This window comes from Dromiciops gliroides, chromosome 2 (assembly GCF_019393635.1).
Source record: "Dromiciops gliroides isolate mDroGli1 chromosome 2, mDroGli1.pri, whole genome shotgun sequence".
In the NCBI taxonomy this organism is placed as follows: domain Eukaryota; kingdom Metazoa; phylum Chordata; class Mammalia; order Microbiotheria; family Microbiotheriidae; genus Dromiciops; species Dromiciops gliroides.
Genome location: NC_057862.1, coordinates 557,338,989 through 557,361,407, shown reverse-complemented (window position 1 = coordinate 557,361,407; position 22,419 = coordinate 557,338,989). Strand labels below are relative to the sequence as shown.

At 34.9% G+C, this 22,419-nt stretch overlaps 1 protein-coding gene across 6 annotated transcripts in view; it reads left to right on the top strand.

Moving 5' to 3' along the window:
* Nucleotides 1-22,419, top strand: part of KIZ (kizuna centrosomal protein) — a 234,001-nt gene that overhangs the window by 28,281 nt on the left and 183,301 nt on the right. For 3 of the 6 annotated variants that reach the window (XM_043989452.1, XM_043989450.1, XM_043989449.1), the window contains exons 2-4: nucleotides 1,522-1,584; nucleotides 5,260-5,422; nucleotides 16,581-16,670. In XM_043989452.1, the coding sequence (XP_043845387.1) occupies nucleotides 1,522-1,584; nucleotides 5,260-5,422; nucleotides 16,581-16,670 (316 nt within the window). The remainder of the gene's footprint in view (nucleotides 1-1,521; nucleotides 1,585-5,259; nucleotides 5,423-16,580; nucleotides 16,671-22,419) is intronic. The other 3 variants (XM_043989451.1, XM_043989453.1, XM_043989455.1) reach the window with 3 other exon arrangements.

Sequence of the window (22,419 nt, the reverse complement as noted above, 5' to 3'; positions counted from 1 at the left end):
CATACCTCTGACCCCAACCAGACCATTCACATTTAAATTATGTTATGTGCCTCACTTCCTTGATTTTTCCCCCTGAAGTTTCTATTGCACTGTTCTTGTGAGTTTATGTTTGTTACTGGGAAATAGTAAAGAGCAGTAAGATAAAGGCATTAGGGAAAAAAATAGTAAGACAAATTTGAGGGAGTTAAAATACTGATACTAAAGCTAGTTTGAATTTTAGTCAGAAGGGGCAAACTCAACTGAGATCTGGCCTGCCCTAAACCCAGAATTAAGTTTTTCTTTGTACCCACACTGTAATCCTGTCCATGTCAGAAGTAAGTTAGATCAGTTTGTGCAGGAAATGTTATCCTGGCCTTACATTTAAATATTTTCTCGTTTCCCTTTTATTTTCATGAAAATCTACTTTGAAAAAGTCTTTCTCAAAGATTCCTGAGATATACCCGTTCCTTCTGCTTTGTTTCTATATTTGCTTTGTCAATCCTTCCTCTTTGTCAATCATTTTTGTCCTTTTACATATTTGACTTCCTTGATTACCTCTGAGTATATCTGTTGCTTGGAAGAAAACAGTGAGAAGCTCCCAATTTGGAGTCAGAAGATCTTATATAAAGATGTAGTTCTAACATTTGTCTACTAAGCTGTGTGATTCTGAGTAAATCACTTAGACTTTTCCCATCAACAAAATTGAAATAATAATATAATACCTACCTACCTTGGGTGTTTGCTATAAGGAAAGCACATTGTAAAACTTTAAAGTGCTATATAAATGTTAGTTAATATTATTGATATAGTGGAAAATGAGTACGGGTTGGTGGGAGTTGGGGTTCTTGGGAATTCCTCTTTAAAGAATTACACCCTCTTACACACAAAAATTAGTTAGAACAAGGTGATAGTTTATTTAGGAGCAAGGGAAGGGAAGGGTGGGGGGAGGGAAACCATGAAAGAAATCCTTAGACTTTTCATGGGGAGATTTGGCATAAAGCACATGGCTCAGAGGTACCAAATCTCCTCGAACAGGAGACCGGAAGGTACTTTTATAGAGGACTGATGGGGGTGGACCATCTGCCCGTGAAAAGTTCCTTTAGTGAGAGAGGACCATCCCCCACTGGTGGTAGCTGGGGGAATTGGGTGAGCAGTGGAGGACCATCCCCCACTGGTAGGGACTAAAGGAATTGGGTGAGGGGTGGCTATGGATCCCTCCTCAGAACACAAAGGCCGAAGCCACACCCAAACTTATCTCCCCAGGATAAGGGAGACCAGAATGAAGGGTAGGAATCCCAAGCTAGCTCAGTCCGATTTGGTTCCTCTAGGCGTTATCTGTCCTCTGGTTTAGTTTCTCAAGGAGAAGATTCCTCGGTGTGCCCCAGAGAAATTCTGGGGTGCTCTGCGCCCCATGACATTATCATTAGACATGGGCACCACATACAGTTGCAGAAGCATGTTTATAAGCTAAACCCTTTTACAGATCTTGGATATTAATTTTGTTGCTAATTTACTTATAAGGCATTTTTTTCAATATTGCAGTGAAAAGAAGAGATTAGATCTGGAAAGAAAACTTTATGAGTATTCCCAATCTGATATATGTAGGTAAGTAATGATAGTGGCAATAATTTTTAATATAATTGATACCCATGATTATATACATATTACATAAGATATTATGTAGCTTAAAATATTACATAGTTTCAAATATCATACTAGATCTGTTTTTATAGTACCTTTGCTCTTCTCTTTTTGTTCTATAAAGATTACAAAATGTATGATGTGTAATTGGATTTACTTAAAAAAATTAGAACAAAATGAAAATTATGTTCTTTTCATTATATCTTTTTGTGGTTTCTACTTTTTATTCCTTTTGGGGGGCCAGATTTTAAATGAACTAGACTGTATGATTGTAAATGCAGAATTTTCTTAATGGATCTTCAACCAATTTACTGCATGATCTATAGTGAGAGATTTGGGGTCTTGATTTGAGTCATTTTAGATGTCTCTAGGATTTCTTGTTTTAAAGGGGGATACTTTTTTCTGTCTGTCATGGGGTGCAGAGCACCCCAGAAGTTCTCTGGGGTACATCAAGGAACCTTCTCCTTGAGAAACTAAACCAGAGGACAGATTCACCTAGAGAGATAAGCGGAACCAGATTGGACTGAACTAGCTTCGGATTCCCACCCTTCATTCTGGTCTCCCTTACCCTGGGGAGATAGATTTGGGTGTGGCTTCGGCCTTTGTGTCCTGAAGAGGGATCCTGTAGCTACCCCTCGACCAATTCCTCTAGTCACTACCAGTGGGGGATGGTCCTCCCCCACTAAAGGAACTTTCCACAGTCAAATGGTCACCCCTCCCCCCATCAGTCCTATAAAAATACCTGCCAATCTCCTGCTCACGGAGATTGGTACCTCTGAGCCGAGTGCTTTGTGCCTATCTCCCCATGAGAAGTCCAAGGATTTCTTTCATGGTTTCCCTCCCCCCACCTTTCCCTTCCCTAAATAAACTACCACCTTATTCTAACTACTTTTGTGTGCAGGAGGGTGTAATTCTTTAAAGAGGAATTCCTAAGAACCCCAACCCCTAACCCAACCCATACCCCATTCCCCCATTACATGTCTTTGGGCCTTTTTTTTTCTTGATATAGACTGCATAATAACTTACTCTGCTAAATGATAGAAACACTAAATTCCCAGAAGAAATAGGCCAAGACATTTTACTGTCCTAACAAACTTTGAAAATTTCATTCCTTTGTGGATGAAAATTTAATATGGTAACTAATTGATTTTCTCTCAAAATTCCCACATCAGTTGTTCCAAACCTTCTCTTGTTAAGTCCCTTACACTGCTCTTTTTTCAACTCTCAGCAGACAGTTTTGTCTCATACTTTACTGAGAAACTAGAGACCATTCACTGCTATTAGAAGCTCATCACATTACAAGCTATTGTAAAACTACCAGCTCAACTATATATAGGACTCCTAGTTGAGGTCCTCTCCTCCCCATCTCTACATCTCAAAACCCTTTGACATCATCCTTGATTCTTTGTTCATTTATTCTGGTTTCTCATAGGGTAGAGGCCTTTTTCCCCTCACTAAAGCCAACATCTATACACTTACCCTTGATCTCATCCCCCTACTATCTTCTTGACTAGATTGCTCTCACAATCACCCAGACTCTCTAATCATGTTCCCTTTCTAATGGCTTTTTCCTTGTTTTCTGCAAATGTGTCCAGCTTTCTCCCGTCCTTTAAAAAAATGTACTTGTCTCTGCTATCCCCTCTATATATCCTTGTTTCTTTATTTTTCACAGCCACATTCCTTGAAAAAGTTATACTCTCAATTCCTCCAGTTCCTCTCCTTTTGGTCACTTCTCAACTCTAGCTTTTGAATGTCCTTAATCAGCTTAATCATTCTCCAAAGATGTCAGTGATTTAACTGATGAATCTGATATGGAATCTTTTCTCAGTTTCTATTCTTCTTGAAGTTTATTGAACATTTGATACTTTTTGTTTAAATTTAAATTTTTAAACTTGAAACCTAAGCACCAAAAAAAGAACATTTCAATATATAATAGAACAGGGGGCAGCTAGGTGACACAGTGTATAGCGCACTGGCCCTGGATTCAGGAGGACCTGAGTTCAAATCTGGCCTCAAACACTTGACATTTACTAGCTTTGGGACACTGGGCAAGTCACTTAACCCCAATTGCCTCACCAAATATCAAGTGTCTGGGGACGGATTTGAACTCAGGTCCTCCTGAATCCAGGGCCAGTGCTCTATCCACTGTGTCACCTAGCTGCCCCAACTCATTTTCTTTTATCCCAAATCCACCCCTCTTCCAAACTTTCCTGTTTATGTCAAGGTCACTACCATTTTTCCAGTAGCCCTAATTCACAATCTTAAGAGTAACCTACAACTTTTCACTCTTCCTCACTACCTATATTTAATCAATTGCCATGTCTTGTGAATTCTAAGTCTGCAACATCTCTTGTATCTGTCCCTTTTTTGCTTCACTAGTTCATGCCCTCATCATTTCTTCCCTAGACTATTGCAGTAGTATCCTAGTTGATCTCCTTGCTTCAAGTCTGTCCCTTGGGGTACTGCTGCCAAATTTCCCAAAGCACAAGTTGTGTCACTCCCCTGCTAAATACATTTCCACGGTTTTCTGTTGCCTCTAGGGTATAATAGAAATTGTTTAAGGTTTTTCATAGCCTAGTTCAATCAACCTTACCTTTATAGCTTCCCAAATTACTTCCCTTTTTTCACTCTGTGGTCCAGAGAAACACTGTTTTGCTGTGATAGTTCATTCTTTTCTCCTCTTTTGCCCAGGTGGCTATCTATGTGTGCAGTGCATACCTCCCTTACTTCCATCTCTTAGAATCCCTAGTTTATTTCAGAGCTCAACTCACCTTCTACTTCAGTCCCTCCTTGATGCCACCCCTTCCTCCATTTGCTATTGACTGACAAAATCCACAAGGAGCTTACATTAAAAAAAAATCATTGTATATGTCTTGAGACAATGTGGTCAAGTGGCAAGAATGCTGGACTTTGAGATGGAGATGAAATGGGGACAAGAATACAGGTAGAACCTTTGTCACAGATTGTTAGAGAGAGAGAGAGAGAGAGAGAGAGATTGAGATTATTTGTAAAATACTTTTTACTTTACCTTAAAGCCATTTATAAATATCAGCTATTAACATTATTGCTATTATGCGATGCCAAACACTAGAGGACAACTTATTGAAAGTTAGCTTATAATTTGTAGCAAGCATTTATTTGTTTTCTAAATATAATCTTTTCTTAAATAATTAAAAATTTGACATTTTTAATGCTTTATGAGTTGTGGTTTCCTAGTTGGTCCTATTTCTAGTTGAGCTGGTAATTTTAAAATAGCTTACCATGTGATAAAACTGCTAATATGTTATTTATTTTAATGTGTCTATGTAGATAGTACTTAAAAATTACATTTGATTGTATGAAGTAAATCTAACTAGGGCTTTATACCATGAATAATATAATGTAATTTTCTATAAGTTTCTCAGGAGAGCTATGATCATATCTAGGCAGTATAAATAATTTCAGGAATGCTACTTTAATTTTCTTTCTGTGGATACATAACTTTCAACTTTTAAAATTTCAGCATGAAGGATAGAGTAACCCAAGTAGCATGCTTTTTGAATATTGTATTAAAGTAATTCCGTGCATATGTAAAAATATTTTCTTAAGTTTGTTGCTCAAAATCTAGCTTTATTTTTAAAATCTGCATTTGTTTTCTAGAACTAAACTACAGTATATAAAACTAAAGAAATACCTGAAAGAAATATGTGAATCAGAAAGAAAGGCTCACATTCGAAACCAAGAATATCTAAAACAATGTCATCAAATTCAGGCCCATATTGGAAGCTTCACTAGAAATACAGACAGACTTCAGAAAATGAAGGTAATGTTGTTATATAGCCTTTACCTACTTTCAAAACTAGAAAGTAATAGGCAATGATTCTAAACCAATCAACATGGCATCAAGGAGACATGTCTTAGGTATAAAGGGAGATATCACATAAATGAGAAGAACATGGAACACATTACCTATCAGACTTATGTATAAGAGAAGGACTTATGAATAAATGAGAGAGAGCATTGTGAGATGTAAAATAGGTAATTTTGATTTCATTAAATTAAAAACGTTTTGTACAAATAAAACCATTGTAGCCAAGATGAGAAGGTAAGCAGAAAATTTGGTAGAACATTTATAGACAGTTTCTAGGATAAAGGTCTCATAGCTTAAATACACAGCGAACTTTGTCAAATTTATATAAGTCCTTCACCAATTGATAAAAGGTCAAAGAATATGAAGAAGCAGTTTTTGGATGAAGAAATCAAAGATATACACATATATACATACACACATTCATGTCTACATATACATATGAAAAGTGTTCTGAATTATTATTGGTCAGAAAAATACAAATTAAAACAACTTTGAGATACCATCATACATGTATCAAATTAACTAAAGTAATAGAAGGGGGAAATTACAAATGTTGGAGGGAATGTGGAAAAATTGGGACACTAATACACTTTGGTGGAACTATGAATTGCTCCAACCATTTTGGAGAACAATCTGAAATTTTGCCCAAAGGGTTAAAAACTCTATACCCTTTGACCCAGCAATAACACTATTAGGTCTGTTTCTCAAGGTGATCAGGGAAAAATGAAAAGAACCTCTATGTTCTAAAATATTTGTTGCAGTTCTCTTTGTGATATCAAAGAACTGGAAATTGAGGGAATGCCCATCAACTGGGGAGTGGCTAAACAAGTTGTGGTATATGATTGTGACAGAATACTACTTTGATATAAGAAATTATAAGCAGGTTGGTTTTAAAAAGCTTGGAAAGGTTTACATGAAATAACAAAGAGTGAAATGAGCAAAACCAAGAGAACATCATTTACAGTAAAAGCAATATTGTTTGAAGAATAACTGAATGTGTGGCAATTAAAATTATATGGGGTTGTCCTATTTCTGTCCCAAGTTTTAGGGAAACATATGCACCAGTTTGGGGCATTAAGCATTTATTAAAGCATATTAAATATTAGTAAAAAGAGCACTTGGCTCAGAAAGTTAAGAAGGAGAGATAGTGGGGAGCAAGAGTGGGCTGTGTCTGCTCCCTCCCAAGTTCCAAAACCAAGAGAGCATGTTAGAGTGGTAGCCTTCCACACTACTCAAAGCTAATTGGCCAGCATCATTCAAATCTATTGGTTTACTGGACTTGAGGAGGGTGGTCCATGAGCTAACTTCCTTTAGGTAATCAGGAAGTTCAATTTACATTTCCTTTGAAATTCTCCTGACTCTGGGCTGACCTTAAGAAAGGTCAGCCAGGCTCTCTGGGTCTCATAGAACCCCATTATTTTCTCACAAATGACTAAGCTATTCCAAATATTGTAAATAATTAATTAATTAATTTTTTTGGTGAGGCAATTGGGGTTAAGTGACTTGCTCAGGGTCACACAGGGTCGGATTTGAACTCAGGTCCTCCTGACTCCAGGGCCAGTGCTCTATCCACTGTGCCACCTAGCTGCCCCTCAAATATTGTAAATATTTAAATCAATTACAAAGGACCTGTGGAGGAAGATGCTATCCACCTCCAGAGAAATTAATAATAAATAGAAGTATGCATCATTTGGTTTTTCCTTTTTTATTTAAGTACATCCTGGATCAGAAATCATTAAAAAATAAGAATAATCATATTCTGGAATTTCACACAAACAATGAATATATCAGATAGTTCACAGATTTTAGCTACTTGCTTGCTATGAGTCTCCAGACTAGGAAGTATCCATATTGCCTATTAATGTCTAAGGCAAAATAAAATGCTTAAATCTAAGGTCTGGAGATACTAAATTAAAATATGTAATTTCATTACATACTCTTCCAGGTACAGTTTTGTAGTTTTCATAAGTGATGGCCAAACAATCTATCAGATAAGAATTACTTATTTTTACAGAAACTTGTAAACCCTTTTACTTCAGCTGTGAGAGGTCCTAGTTTCTTAGCAAATTACTTCATTACTCTAGTATATCACAGCATACAGTTAGCAAGGCTGATAAGTTCTTATGACCCTACTGAAATAGAAAGGGCCTCCAAACTTAATCCATTTTCAACCAAAATATACTCAATTAAATACTTAACAATTTTCAGACATTATGACCACATTTTTTTTAACAGCTCAATTCATAATTAACAACATCCAGATTAAAAAGAGAAAGTTGATTTTCTAAAGATACAATTGTATCGCCCTCTAGGTATCATTTTTCAGATTAACAATTTCTTAGGCAACAATTTTCTAGAAATAACAATAAAAGAAATATTAGAACCCTAGCAATAGCATAAACAATATTGTTATGGATTTTACAACATAACACAAAACTTTTTGCCAGTCAGATAACATCAGTTAAGTTGAATGTATTTCTGAATCCTCATAGAAAATTATATATTCTATACTAATTACACTCAAAAGCTAAAATTATTGAATTATTGAAATAATAATACTTAATAAAAGGATAATAATAGTTAACATTTATATAGTACTTGCTATGTTTCAGGCACTGTTCTAATTATTGTGTCATTTGAACTTCACAGCAGCCCTGGCAGGTAGGTGCCATTATTAGCCGTATTTTACCGATGAAGAAATTGAAGCTCCCTCCTCTATAGTCTCTGTGAGTCTTATATTCTCTAGATGTCAGACAAGGGTACTAGCTCACAAACTGCATGTAGGCAGTTTCCAGATGTCTTTTGTACACTTTAGGTTAGACAATTTTCTATTCATGTAAAACTAGGTTCCAACAATAATAATAAATAATGAAATAATTTTCCCATAGAATTTACGGACCTTCATAGTCTTACTAATTTATCTTCCTAGGTTGATTAGACACTACTCTTTACTTCAAGCTCTAGCCAGATTCTCCTATTTGCATTTACATATATACAACATCCCATTTCCTACTTTTTTTATAATCCTCCAGTATTGTCCCTCCTTGCCTGAGCTCAGCTTAACTTCCTCTTTGTGAACAAACCTTTTCCTGATCTGTTCTTCTCTAGCTACTTTTTATTTACTTTGTTTCTAGTTTGCATTTACTTATCCATGCACATATGCCCCTTGAAGGTAGGGACTTTTTTCATTTTCATTTTTGTCTTTCTGTCCCTATACCAAGCACAGTGTCTATGACATAGTAAATGTTTAATAAATACTGTGATAGAACTAATATTTTCAGTGTTTCTTTGCCCCCATCCACAACATGGGGTAGGCCTAGGCTCCTCCTTTTTCCCTCTTTGACAGAGATTAGATTTTCCTAATAGGAGTCAAAACTCTTCCTGGGACCCAGTTTCCCTGATGAAGCTTCCTAGTCATATGCAAGTATAAAACTTAGCTATTTTTTGGAGTCTGGGTCCCTTTAATTTAAAAGATTTCTTAAGACCTCTTGAGTCACTATGTCCTTCACTGGGATACTGCTCTGATGACCTGATGGGTTATCAGATGGAAAGGAGAGGGAGGGGCTGAGGCCAGAACCAAGTGCCACTGTATCCTTATTGCATATCCTTGATATGTTAGGATAAAGAAATCTCCTTTTGTTAATAACTGTTCACTGATTTTTAAGTGCCTCATTTCATCCCAACGTCAAACCTCAACTAAAAGAGTATTAACATTAGAACCACCTCTAACAAACCTTTATTAAATTGAATTGAATTTAAACTTATTTTGATTCTATTATGTATGGTAAGTAGAATTTCCTTACTAACAGCCTTCCATGAATGTTCTTACCTCTCAATTTAGATTTCTTTGTTCCAGCCATAGAATGAATTGGTTTTGATGGAAAAGGGTAGAAGAGGGGAACAACTGACCTTAACGAATTTGCCTCCATTTTTCTTAATTTTGTGTCTTAGGATTCCTTTAAACCTAAAATAATTGATTTGAGCATTGCAATCCTATGATTATTCTAGGCTCTTTCCTTGCCACTTTATAAGCCATGCATACCCCTGAATAGTAGCAAAATATATAGGAACTGGGGCAGCTAGATGGCGCAGTGGTTAAAGCACCGGCCCTGGATTCAGGAGTACCTGAGTTCAAATCCGGCCTCAGACACTTGACACTTACTAGCTGTGTGACCATGGGCAAGTCACTTAACCCCTATTGCCTAAAAAAAAAAAAAATATATATATATATATAGGAACTATAAGAGAATCCTTCTTGATGTACCTTTCATTGGTTAGCTCTTTTTTTAAACGTGTCTATAAGATTAGAAAATTAGATTTATGTAAAGAAGATATGGTATAATGGAAATAGTACATAACCGAGGTTTGAAATATTGGTTCTAATCCTAGCTATATCACTTTGCAGAATCATATATAATCTTTAATGATATTATTATTATAAGTTATTATTTTTTTTAAGTGAGGCAATTGGGGTTAAGTGACTTGCCCAGGGTCACACAGCTAGTAAGTGTTAAGTGTCTGAGGCTGGATTTGAACTCAGGTACTCCTGAATCCAGGGCCGGTGCTCTATCCACTGCACCATCTAGCTTCCCCATAAGTTATTTTTAAATGAAGAGGTAAAAGGGAAATAGTATCTCTGTATAGTTACAGCCTCACTTTGGTGTAAACGTTGAAAATTCCAGCTAAAAGCCATGTGTTCTCTATTAATAGACCAAATATTTAGGAAATTCAGAGATTGAATTTTTAAAAGTTCTTCCTTTGTGTGATGTTACATAATCATAGCTTTGGGTTTTAGGTAATATATACATACATACATATGTATATACACACATACATATATATGTTTATAGTTTTACAGATGCCTTTACATTGTTTATCTTATTTGATATCCACAACAACCCTGCGAGGTACTATCATTATTCCTATTTTTCAGATGAGGAAATGGAGGCAGAGGGTAGTTAAGTGACTTGCTCAGGACCATCACATAAGTAGTATCTGAGACCAGAATAAAATTCAGGCTTTCTTGATTCCAAATCCTTAATCCAAGTGCTTAATCCACTATGGCACTCTTCCTTCAAATATATGAAAAGTTATTTTGTTACATGGAAAAATGAGCACTTATTTGAATTCCATCAAAAATGTGAGTGAAAAAGATTTAGGCTAGATTTGTTCAGTTGTTTCAGTTGGGTCTGACTTTTTATTACCCCATTTGGGGTTTTCTTGGCAAAGATCAAAGATACTGAAATGGTTTGGCATTTCCTTCTCCAGCTCATTCTATAGGTGAAGAAATGGAAGCAGACACGATGAAGTGACTTGCTCCATGGCCACCCAGCTACTAAGTGTCTGAGGCAAAGCAAAGTTCTCCTTTTATTTTCTTTTTTTTGGCCATTGTAATAAACATTTTTATTTATAGTTTTGGGTTCCAATTTTTATCCCTCCTTCCCTCTCTCCTTTCCTGTCTCCCAGAGGTGGTAAGCAATCATATGTAGGTTATACATGTACGATTATGTTTAAAACATTATCATATTAGTAAAATTGTATAAGAAAACTTGAATAAAAGAAAAATTAAGGAAAGTGAAAAATAGCATACTTCAGTCTGTTCCATTAATATCAGTTCTTTGGAGGTGAATAGTATGTTTTATCAATAGTCCTTTGGGATTGTCTTGGATCATTGTATTGTTGAGAAAAGTCATGTCATTCACATTTCTTCATCAAACAGTATTGCTTTCTCTGTGCATAATGTTCTCTTAGTTCTGCTCACTTCACTATACATCAGTTCATACGTGCCTTTCCAGGCCTTTCTGCTTGGCATTTCTTATAGCACAATAATATTCCATCACCATCATATACCATAGTTTGTTTAGCCATTACCCAGTTGATGGGCATTCCTTTGATTTCCAATTCTTAGTCACCACAAAAAGAGCTGCTATAAATATATTTTAAAAAATTTTTGGGGGTGGGCAATGGGGGTTAAGTGACTTGCCCAGGGTCACACAGCTAGTAAGTGTCAAGTGTCTGAGGCCAGATTTGAACTCAGGTCCTCCTGAATTCAGGGCCGGTGCTTTATCCACTGCACCACCTAGTGCCCTCCTATAAATATTTTTGTACAAATAGGTCTTTTTCTCTTTTGGGGGGTGTCTTTGGGATATAAACCTATCAGTGGTATTGCTGGGTCAAAGGGTATGCACAGTTCTATAGCATAGGCAGAGTTCTACATGGGAAATTGTTGGAACTCCCAGAGCTCTGTTTAGTATGAATTGTTGTCTTCTAGGCAGACAGTGAATTAAAAGACTGTCCTAGAGCCATTAAAACAGTGTAATAAAAAACAAACCCAAAACTTAAAACTTAAACATAGATGTACTCCATGTACTTTTTTGAGTTTATAAGAAGAAACATTTTTCAGAAGTGGTTATATCTCTTCTTTTCAAGAACATAAACAGTGTGAAATAAGTGAATCTTCAGAGGTACTGGTCTTAACATTTTTAATCATGATTTCAGTGACTATCTCTTTGCCCCCCATTATGAGTACTGATTATATATGCAAACTAGCGAGCTATATCACATGATTTAGATGTTATTTCTTAAATAATAGATGGCATTCACCCTCCTTATTCTAAATGCTCCAGATAGAAATAAACTAGACTAAGGTTTTTTGAGAGTGACTTTTAAAAAATATTTCCTAATTCCTTAGTCATGGCTACATAGCATTTCACTGATGACTTTTGAAGACATAAGATTTTCTTTGTACTTCTCTTAAACATTTAAACATACTTTATATTATATTTACTAATGAACTTATCTTTTTCTCTCTTCTAGACTAAGTTCTTAAGGGTAGGGCCTCTGTTTTATTCACCCCTTGATACCTAGTGTAGTTTCTTGCACATAATAGGTGTTGAATAAATATTTGTTGTATTAAATTTAATTGAAAAATTGGTCTATCTGATTTTTAAAGTGTCTCTTTTTATCTAATTAAATATACTATGCAGTTATCCACTTAATCAGTTGCTAGTTATCTGATAGAAAAACAGACCTAATAGAAATAATAAAAGTTGAAATTTAATATTTAGGAATATTATATGTTTTCTCTTCTGCTCCCCAATTTTGTAACTAATTTTTACATTCTTTATTTAAATTCATTTTAAAATTATATTGATTTTACTTTAATTTCCATTTATAGGTAAAAGAAATAAAAACAACAAAAACATGAATGTATATGATTGTATATTTATCCCTATATTTCTTTTTACAAATTGTTTTAAAATGTGTATATTAACTTTAACAAGGTTGTAACAGAATCATACCATTTGTTTCAGTGACTTTTCCTGAACTTTCTTCTGCATATTTATTGGGGGGGTTTATTGCTGTTATTCTTGCTGTTGTTTACATTCCCAGTCTAAATTTAGCAAATGTTCATTGAGCCTTTACTACATGCCAGGCACTATGCCAGTGAGGTACAAAAATGTTTCTGACTTCTGTCCTTTGAGGATTTTATACACTACCTCACAGGGACTTAAAACCTTTAGTAGCCGAATTTCTGTGGGGCACATACATTGTCAGTAACAATATGTTTCTGCTTCATGTAATTATAAAATTGTGTATCTAAATTTTAATAGTACTTTTGAACCTCTTAATGATATGTTCAGTCAATTTAGAAAGTATGATCAAAATAACATGACTAGTTAGTTGAAGAGACATGCATTCATTAGTTATCCAAATTTATACATGTTGAAGCATATGAATATCCCAAGATATAGGGATTAATACTATGGTGATTATTGAGAGTTGATTATGAGTGATGAACCTGAGGAAGCAAAAATAGAATGAACCCAGTGATCACAGGGATCATAAAGAGTTGCAAGCAAGTATAGAAGCCATCTAATTCACTTGACTCATTTGACAAATGAGCAAGCTGAGAGGTGAAGTGACTTGCTCAGGAATCAGGCCTTTAAGTTACTGTTTGAAGTAGCATTTGAATTCATGTCCAGTTGTCTACTCCAGTGGACAATACTTCCACTACATTGGACTCCTAAGTCCAGTTGTCCACTACTTACAGAAAAGAGGCAGATAAGATGACCGGAAGTGAAGACAAGTACTTAGGACAGTGTAAATAAATAATAAGGAAAAATTTTAAGTTAAGCATTCATTAAGCACTAGCACTTATTATGTGCCAGGCACTGTACTAGATGCTGAGGATACAATTGCAATGAATAAAGTGATCAATACTGGCAAGATAACACTAGTGACTCTGCCAGAAGCAGAATCTTTAGCCTTTAGAAAAGCATTGCCTCAAGGAAAGCTATTTTAGATGCACTAGTCTAAGGAATAAAAGAATTGCTAGACATTTAAGTTTATGTATATGTCCTTTTTATTGTGCTGTATCAATCTGTTTTTCAGTAATAAGCCATGGATACAATAGAAAAGTCCTCCTGTATTCAGACTTCGTGTGTATCAAGCATAAAGCCCAGTATAGTGTGCAAACTAAAAAGTTAACATAAAGATCAGCTTTTATGTTTCTTTTGGGGTCAGTTTAATAATACCTGGATTTTACTAAAGCTGTGTTTTGCAAAGTGGTATCTGAGAGATTATTATTTATGGAGATGCTTGGAATTAGAAGATACTGTATAAACAGAAGTAATTTAGGACCCAAAGTATTGAGAGTTAATAATAAGGAGTATGACCTGAAGGAAATATTTTGGAATAGGAGTTGAAGTAGGCTGCTTTTGTTAGGAGAAAGTAGAGCAGGCCATTAAGATATTATAAAATAAAATTAATAAAAACTGTAATACCTGAATGGAGAAGAAATTAAGAAATTTAGGCAGTTAAGAATGTGGTCCCTGAAATTTCAACCAGTGCTAAAAACTTGAGTAGAATAGATTTTGGAAGGATTGCTGTCAAGTATTTAATGTAGATTATATTCTATATAATATATGAACATATGTTCATTAGTTAATTTGGAAAATAACCTAGCTGGAAGGGGGACAGAAATTGAGTGGTTATCTAAATTTGTAAATATAGACATAAATCCAAATATACAACCCAGTGAATAATAATATGGTAATTATTCTATATTACTGAGATTTGGATCTAAAATATAAATTTTAATAGCTTAAAACTGCACTAAGATTTAGAATAATCTCAATCTTTCTCTCTCTCTTACACACACACTCACACACACACACACACACACATCTGTCTTTGTCTGAACCTGTAATATCACTGTTGTGAGAAATCAGTGAAAAAATCCCTTCTAACAATACTGCTCTGCAACCTAACATTTGTTGTACAGCTGCCCACAGCCCTGAGAAGTTAAGTGACTTGCCTAAGTTCACACAGCCAATATGTCACAGAGGGCTTTTTATACTCTACTACCATCATTGTGTGTACAAATTACAAGGCTCAGAAAGAGTAAAGAATTTTTAGAGAAGCTCTATTCCTCAAGGTGAAAAAATCACATTTTATATCAGTTACCAGTTCTGATTTTAAAATGTACAAGTTCTATTTACAGTGTTAATTTAGAAGAAAGTACCTACCATTCATTAAATCTTTCAAATGCATTGATATCAATACTGACTGGACTCCTACAATGTGCTTTTCTACCCTTTTTTCAAGTCCTTATGTTGCTATCAATTCACATTTAATAGGTTAGAATGAGTTGAATAAAGCACTTATGTCTATTGAGAACAGGCACTGGCTTTGGCAGTTACTACTCAGAAATGGATGAACAGAGAATGGTAAAACACTGGCATGATTCCAATGTATGTAAGGTTTATGAAAACATTCTGACTAACTTGACAGGTCATAGGCTAGGTAAAATTTTGGAAATTGTGGAATTGTGGAAATTGTGGAAGTAAAGAATTTCTGTTTTGACAAACTAAACATATTTTTGTTAGTATTTTTCTCTTAAAATATTTTTTCCTTTAAATCTGTACAGAATGTCCATTTTTACCTTTAAGGGCAAAGAAAATTAAATAATATATTTGAAGGAATAGTTTCTATATTTAAAGAGGTAGATTCTTTCCTTGGTTGCTTTTTTCTTTATCTTCCTCTTTACTTATTTTAAAAAATCATTTGTAATTGTTTTAGGACACTAAAAATAATATCTGTTTTAGACCATTTATCTTTTATATTCATAGCATTCTGTAAATTTTTAAAAGTGCAGGCAAAATGGGGCAACAGATGAAATTTAGAGTTTTAAAATATTTCAAGAAACCAAATCTATTTCAGACATTATTACCTATTTTATATTTGAAAATAAGGTACAGATTTTGTCTTTTATTAGATTAAGATCTTGGTTATAAGTTTTGTTATTTATTAGTCAGCTATGTTTTGAATTGTAATGTTAGCACAGCTAAATTTTTTAAATGTTCTAATATATATCTATAATGGACCACAATTATGTTTTAAGGTTTTAATTAATGACATAGTGAAACAATGCTTTTTTGCCCTGCTTTTAAGCAGGTCTGATTATTTCACTTCATTTAAGAAATGTAGTGGTGATAAAGATATCTTTCTGTAGTTATTTGTGATGTTAGCAAATTTATACTTCACGCTTCTGGTTCATTGTAAAATAATATAATAAACTAAGTTTGTGGTTTAATTAATTACTCTATAGTGTTGTCTATATAGTATCAAACTTTATTATGGCATCATAGAATGTGGACAGGACTGAATTTTGCATTTTACACTAAGTCAAACTTAATGGACAGCCAAAAGGTTTTAAATATGATCTCCTAACAAATTTATCAACTAGTCACTTCTTATATTAAGACCTTACTTCCCTTGATAAGTAATGACTGAAAACTCAGTAAACTTGTGTGTGTGTGTGTGTGTGTGTGTGTGTGTGTGGAAATGCACCCAAAATTTTATAGACTAGGTCCTTCATCTGTAAAATGAATAGATTGTAATAGATAATTTCTGTAGATTCTGTGATCCTATGAATTTTTAGACATCTTAAATTTTGTTTGATATCATAAATTTTCTGAGATAAGAATTTCCAAGTGACAAAAATCAGTTCTCATTTTCTACTTTATTACTTATACACTATAACTAATTGGTGAAATAGATTATTGGTCATAACATGGTTTTTAGTATTGGCTTTATTTGTATTTAGGTGGAATATGAGGCTCAGATCAAGAAAATACACCTATCGACAAAAAATAGCCTGGGAGTGAAAGGCATACTACAAGACAGTGATGAAAAGGTACTTAAAAAGTTGGAATAAATAAGTTTTATACATAGGATTTCTAAAGTGTTAATAATTTAAAATTAAGATTTTATTGAGAATACTTCTGTTACAAAATACATTTTGATTAAGTCTTAAATGAAATAATTTAAACGACTGAGTTATTGCTTTCAATTCTTATTAGATATACTGAAAGACAATTCTGTTAATATAAAGAACAAAAATCAAAGAAAGGAAAGCTGAATGTCTTTTGGCCTACCTTTTAATTTTCCTAGGAAACAATGGTTTCATAAACTCTGAAATGTGTCCTAAATGAAAAATAAACAAAATGTGCTATTTTGATTCTTCCTTTGTATTTATAATTTTGTACATTTTGACCTTTTTCACAGAAGAAGTGAAAAAATGATTGCATATCTAAGCAACAGACAAAAAGATTGACAAGGAATACTTAAATATATTCTGCTATATATCTGCCGTAATGCAGGCTTCTAATCCTTCTTCCTATCTCCATATAAATGATACAGTTCAAGACCATAGATGTTTTCTTCACTAAAAGCAGTAAAGCTCTTTTAGATGAAATGTCTAAAAACATCTTGTAATAACTTGGAGCATGCTGGCAAGAGTAGTCACTTGTGACTATGTGTGAAACCCCCTCAGCTAGTCGATATTGTAATAAGCAAAAATGGTAGCATCACTCCATTATTCAGAAAAGCCAACAGCATGCTTGTCCCTTAGGCTACAGCATTCATTAAGAAAAGCTTACTGGGCTGAAAGCTGGAAACAGATGATAACGGGATATGATTTTCATATTTAATGCATTCCTTGGAAGAGTATGTGTGCTGCAGATTGATAGAAGAATCAACTGCTACTTTACTAAAAGACTTTCTAGTTTGCCCTATAGCTACCGATGGAATCATTCAGCCAAGAAATTAACTTTTTCTCCTTTTACCTGCTTTATATATCTGCTAAGCAGGCTGCCTGGCTGCCAGTAAATGTTATTATGCAGTTAACTGTTTGGTATTTAAGACTCTTATCAGAAAAGAAACAGAGGCCACACTATTTTGTTTTTATAGGAGAGGGAAGGTTTCAGTTTTTCTTTCTTCAGTGCATTAGCAGGCATTAATCTCAGTTTATAGGAAGTTTTTTTTTCTTCCCCATAGATTGAAAAGTTAAAAACATTGAATTTAGAGCATTCTTTAAACTAAAAGATACAAAGCAACAAACTCTAGCAACCTTGACCTATCTAAGAAGGCCTTTAATGACAAATGATTCATATTCCATTAGATGTACACAAAATAGGATATGTAGTGTTGGACTCCCGAACCATTGAGCAGGTTTTCCTGATTGGCATTTGACCATGAAATAATTGACACATTTTAAAATCTAAATCATTTTATTCCTTCTCAACCATTCCTGATACATGCATTCTTAGTATTGCAGTTGTCAATGACACTTGAAATGTGGGGTGGTTTTTATATTTGCAATCTTGAATTTTAACTCTATAAAAATTTGGTTTTGTGTTTTATGCCTTTCTGTATATCTCCAATACTTAGCTCAGTAACTGGCATAGATTAATTGCTTAATATGTTTATTGATTGATTAATTTCTTACATATATTACCACTAACTTTTTCAAAAACTGGAAACAAGTTATTGCAAGTTTACTTGTTTTAGAGAAACACATAGATGTTAACATGTTTTACTCTGTTGTTATTTATATTTAATGTATCTTCTCTAAAAATTTCTGAGCATTTTTTAATCCTAGAATTCTGAGCCAAAATAAAAATTGAGCCATATTAACATTTTAAGAAATTCCTATTTCAGCTTTTCAACTTGGATACATATTCACTTTCAATTTTTTAAAATAATAAGCGTTTTTATTTGAAGTTTTGAGTTCCAAATTCTATCCCTCCATCCCTCCCTCCCCTCCCCTTTCCCAGAGTTGATAAGCGATAAGATGTAGGTTATACATGTGCAATTATGTAAACCATTAACATATTAGTAATTTTGTATAAGAAAACGTGCAAAAAAGAAAAACAAATGAAACAAAAATAGCATGCTTCAGTCTTTTCAATCAATATCAGTTCTTTCTTTGGAGGTGGGTAGTATGTTTCATTAGTCCTTTGGAATTGTCTTAGATAATTGTATTGCTGAGAATAGTTAAGTCATTCACAGTTCTTCATCAAACAATATTGCTGTCACTGTGTACAACGTTCTGGTTCTGCTCACTTCACTATACATCAATTCATAAAATTCTTCCAGGCTTTTCTGAAATCATCCTGCTTGTCATTTCTTAGAGCACAGTAATATTCCATCATGATCATATACCACAGCTTGTTTAGCCATTCCCTAATTGATGGGCATTCCTTTGATTTTCAATTCTTAGCCACCACAAAAAGAACTACTATAAATATTTTTGTACAAATAGGTCTTTTTCGGGATGTTTTTGGGATATAAACCTAGCAGTGGTATTGCTGGATTAAAGGGTATGCAACATATTCAATTTTTAAATTAAATATATGTAATTGAAATAACATATCATCTTTAGGGATAAAAGATAGATCTTTGATTTCACTGGTATAGGGAATGCCTGGTGAGAAAATTCCCTTGACCAACACAAGTTTGTAGTTTCTTTGCAACTTTAAAGTCTTAGGGAATTTCCTGAGAAGTTATGTGACTTACTGAGGATCATAGAGCCAGTTTGTATTAGAGGGAGAACTTGCACCGAAATCTTGTTTTGGGGGCGTTTTTTTGTTTGTTTGTTTTTGTGGGGAAATGAGGGTTAAGTGACTTGCCCAGGGTCATACAGCTAGTAAATGTTAAGTGTCTGAGGATGGATTTGAACTCAGATCCTCCTGAATTCAGGACTGGTGCTTTATCTACTGTGCCACCTAGCTGCCCTAGTCTTCTTGGTTTTTAGGGTAGCTCTTTATCCACTAAATGCCACACAGAATCTACATGTGGTTTTAAAATTTTTGGACAATTTCTTTTAATACGAATTACACTATATTGTTTAAATTTTGGACTTAATTGGGCCATCATATCAATTACCTCATGGTCTGAGTCTACAAATGAGTATCTTCAAAGCACAGTATAAAACCTCACTAGTTCAACTCAATTCTTAAAGAAAAAGAATGCATAAGATTCTATAATAAATGCATATGGTTCTGTAATTCTGTGGGGAATATATGACAAATGTGATACACTGCTTGTCCTCAAGAGGCTTATACTCAGTAGATGAGATTAGACATAAACACAGATAGCTACCCTACAAGTCAGTGTGTAAGTAATTCTATGAATGGTATGAAGAGCTTTAAAAGTTCTGAGGAATAAAAGTATACTTCTGGCAGAGGACATTAGGAAAGCTTTAAAGAAGAATGCATTTGAGCTAAACATGGAAAGATGAAGGACTAGGATGTTCTTGGTTGGGGGCAAAAGTTCAGAGCCAAGAAAGTGCAAATCATCCATGGAAATGAGTAGTCCAGTTGGGCTGGTGTAGGAAATTAGAAGTAATCTTTCCTTTTTCTAAAGTCTTGTTAGTTTATACCTCTCAGATGGTATTTCTCACACTGCCTTGCATTATTGTTTGTGAATATGTTGTAGATGTTAGATTAGATTATAATCTTGAGTGCAAGTATTTAATGTTATTTATCTTTAGAGGGGTAACCAGGAGATCTTGGGCATTAGGGTTAAAGGATGAAAACATTGTTTGGGATTTTGATTACTGAATTAGGATTTGGGGAGGCTTATTGCCACTAAGCAACAGATGCTTACTAAATTGCCTTTTTTGGGTAAATTCATGGCGATGTCAGAAAATGAAAAACAACCCAAGCACAAACTTAATGTATCTGAAAGCATATTTGTTAGAATGACATTTTGGTGGAGTCAAGTGGTTTTTGGCTTCAGCTGGTCAAGAACACAATTGCTGAAGAGCTTCAGAGTATTCTCAGTTTGGGATGGTTCCCTAGCCCTATGAGGAATCTATGATTTTGGACCCACAGTCTAAGTTGTTGTTTGTCCTTTGTTCAGGAAGAGGATCATGACATTGAGTTCATGTCATGATTTGTAGTGAGTTGGATTTTAGGAGAAGGAGGGCTATACAGAGTCACCAGCCTCACACTCTTCTCCAGCACCATGTGGGTACAGTGGCAAGATACATATCAGGATAACTGGAGATGGCTCCAGACGTTTAAGGCATTTGAGAGTAAGTGATGTTTGGGGTAAACTGTCTTAGTTTACCCAAATAACTTGAGGAGACCACCAAGTCAAGCAGAGACAGATTTATTACATTCCTGCAGGAATGGGCAAACTCAATAACTGAGTCACAATAGCTAATACATGCCTTGAGCTTTTATAGGAATGTTGGTCTGGGGGGAAGTTCCCATGCACACTAGGGAGAGCTCACAATCTAACATCCAACCTTGTCTCACCCAGGGTGCGTGTTTAGCTTGTGATCAACGTATGGAGACATGCATACGTGTTCCAGGAACAAGGGTGAAAAGGGAAGGGGGAACAAGGTCAAACTGAAGGAAGAGGGAACGGGGAGTGACAGTCAGATGTTTCAGATCTCACAGTTCCCACTGACTCCTCCTTCCCCTCTCCTGGCCCCTGTCTCTAAAGATATTCAACTTGAATAACAGGAAGAGTCACTCAGGTGTTTCAGCATTGTTTTGTAATCGTGTTAATTTTAGAAGGATGACAGGGTTAAAATTTATCTTCGGCTATGTTGGGAAATCAAAGAAATAGAATAAAGAATAAAAGAGTAATCCATTGTTGGGACCCTAAGGTCAAGGGGATTCTGCTCTGAGAAAAAGAAACATGTCACTTAACACCTGTTCTCAACTTAATTGCTGCATCCTGTGCTGAGCCCTGTGATCGCCTGCCCTTTCTTCTTGAGTCCCAAGTATTGAATTGGTGGGCAAACTCCCTGACCCACTCAGTAGGGACTGGGGTTCTGACACATGATGGATTCCAAATAAAATAAGATGTAGCTGACAAGAGGGGAGACTGAGCAGAAGTAAAAATACTGTTAATTGGCAATAGAACTTAAAGGAGACAGTGAGAATTTGACACACAATAAACTTTTAAACTAACTATACTGGGGTGGGGCTGGGTATCTTCCAGACCCCATCCTCAGAGTTTAATTTGACTCAATTCCATAATCATCTCATACAGTGACATGCCTAGGATCACACAGCTAGTAAGTGTATGAGTTCAGATTTGAACACGGGTACTCCCAACTTCAGGGCCAGTGCTCTATCCACATCTCTACCTAGCTGCCCCATACAGTGTAAGTACTAGCAGCTAGGACTCAGATCCTCCAATTTCATATTGGTAAAAAGTCAGTGTCTTGATTTTTCCTTATTTATAAAAAGAAATCTTGCTTCCTCTCTTGGGCTATTGTCAGATTTTCTTGTCTTCTGAAATCTATATTGCATGGGACTTATGGAATTAGGCCAAATGTAGCAGTTTGGGGGACTAGGGTCTATAAAGAGACATTACTATATACCCAGGTCCAGTGTAGAGGGGAATCTTTTGGATGGGCACTTTACCTATGACCTCATAGCTTTCTGTCAAACAGTAGGGTTGGGGAAAAACTGTACAAGTCTTAGGAATTCATGATTAGTGATGAACAAGGAGCCACTCAGACATTTTTGAAACCAAAAAAATAGTGTAAAGAAATACTTTTTATGTAGGTATATGGAAAAAATGCATGCATGCATTCATATATACATACACACACACATACATACCCATACATACACACA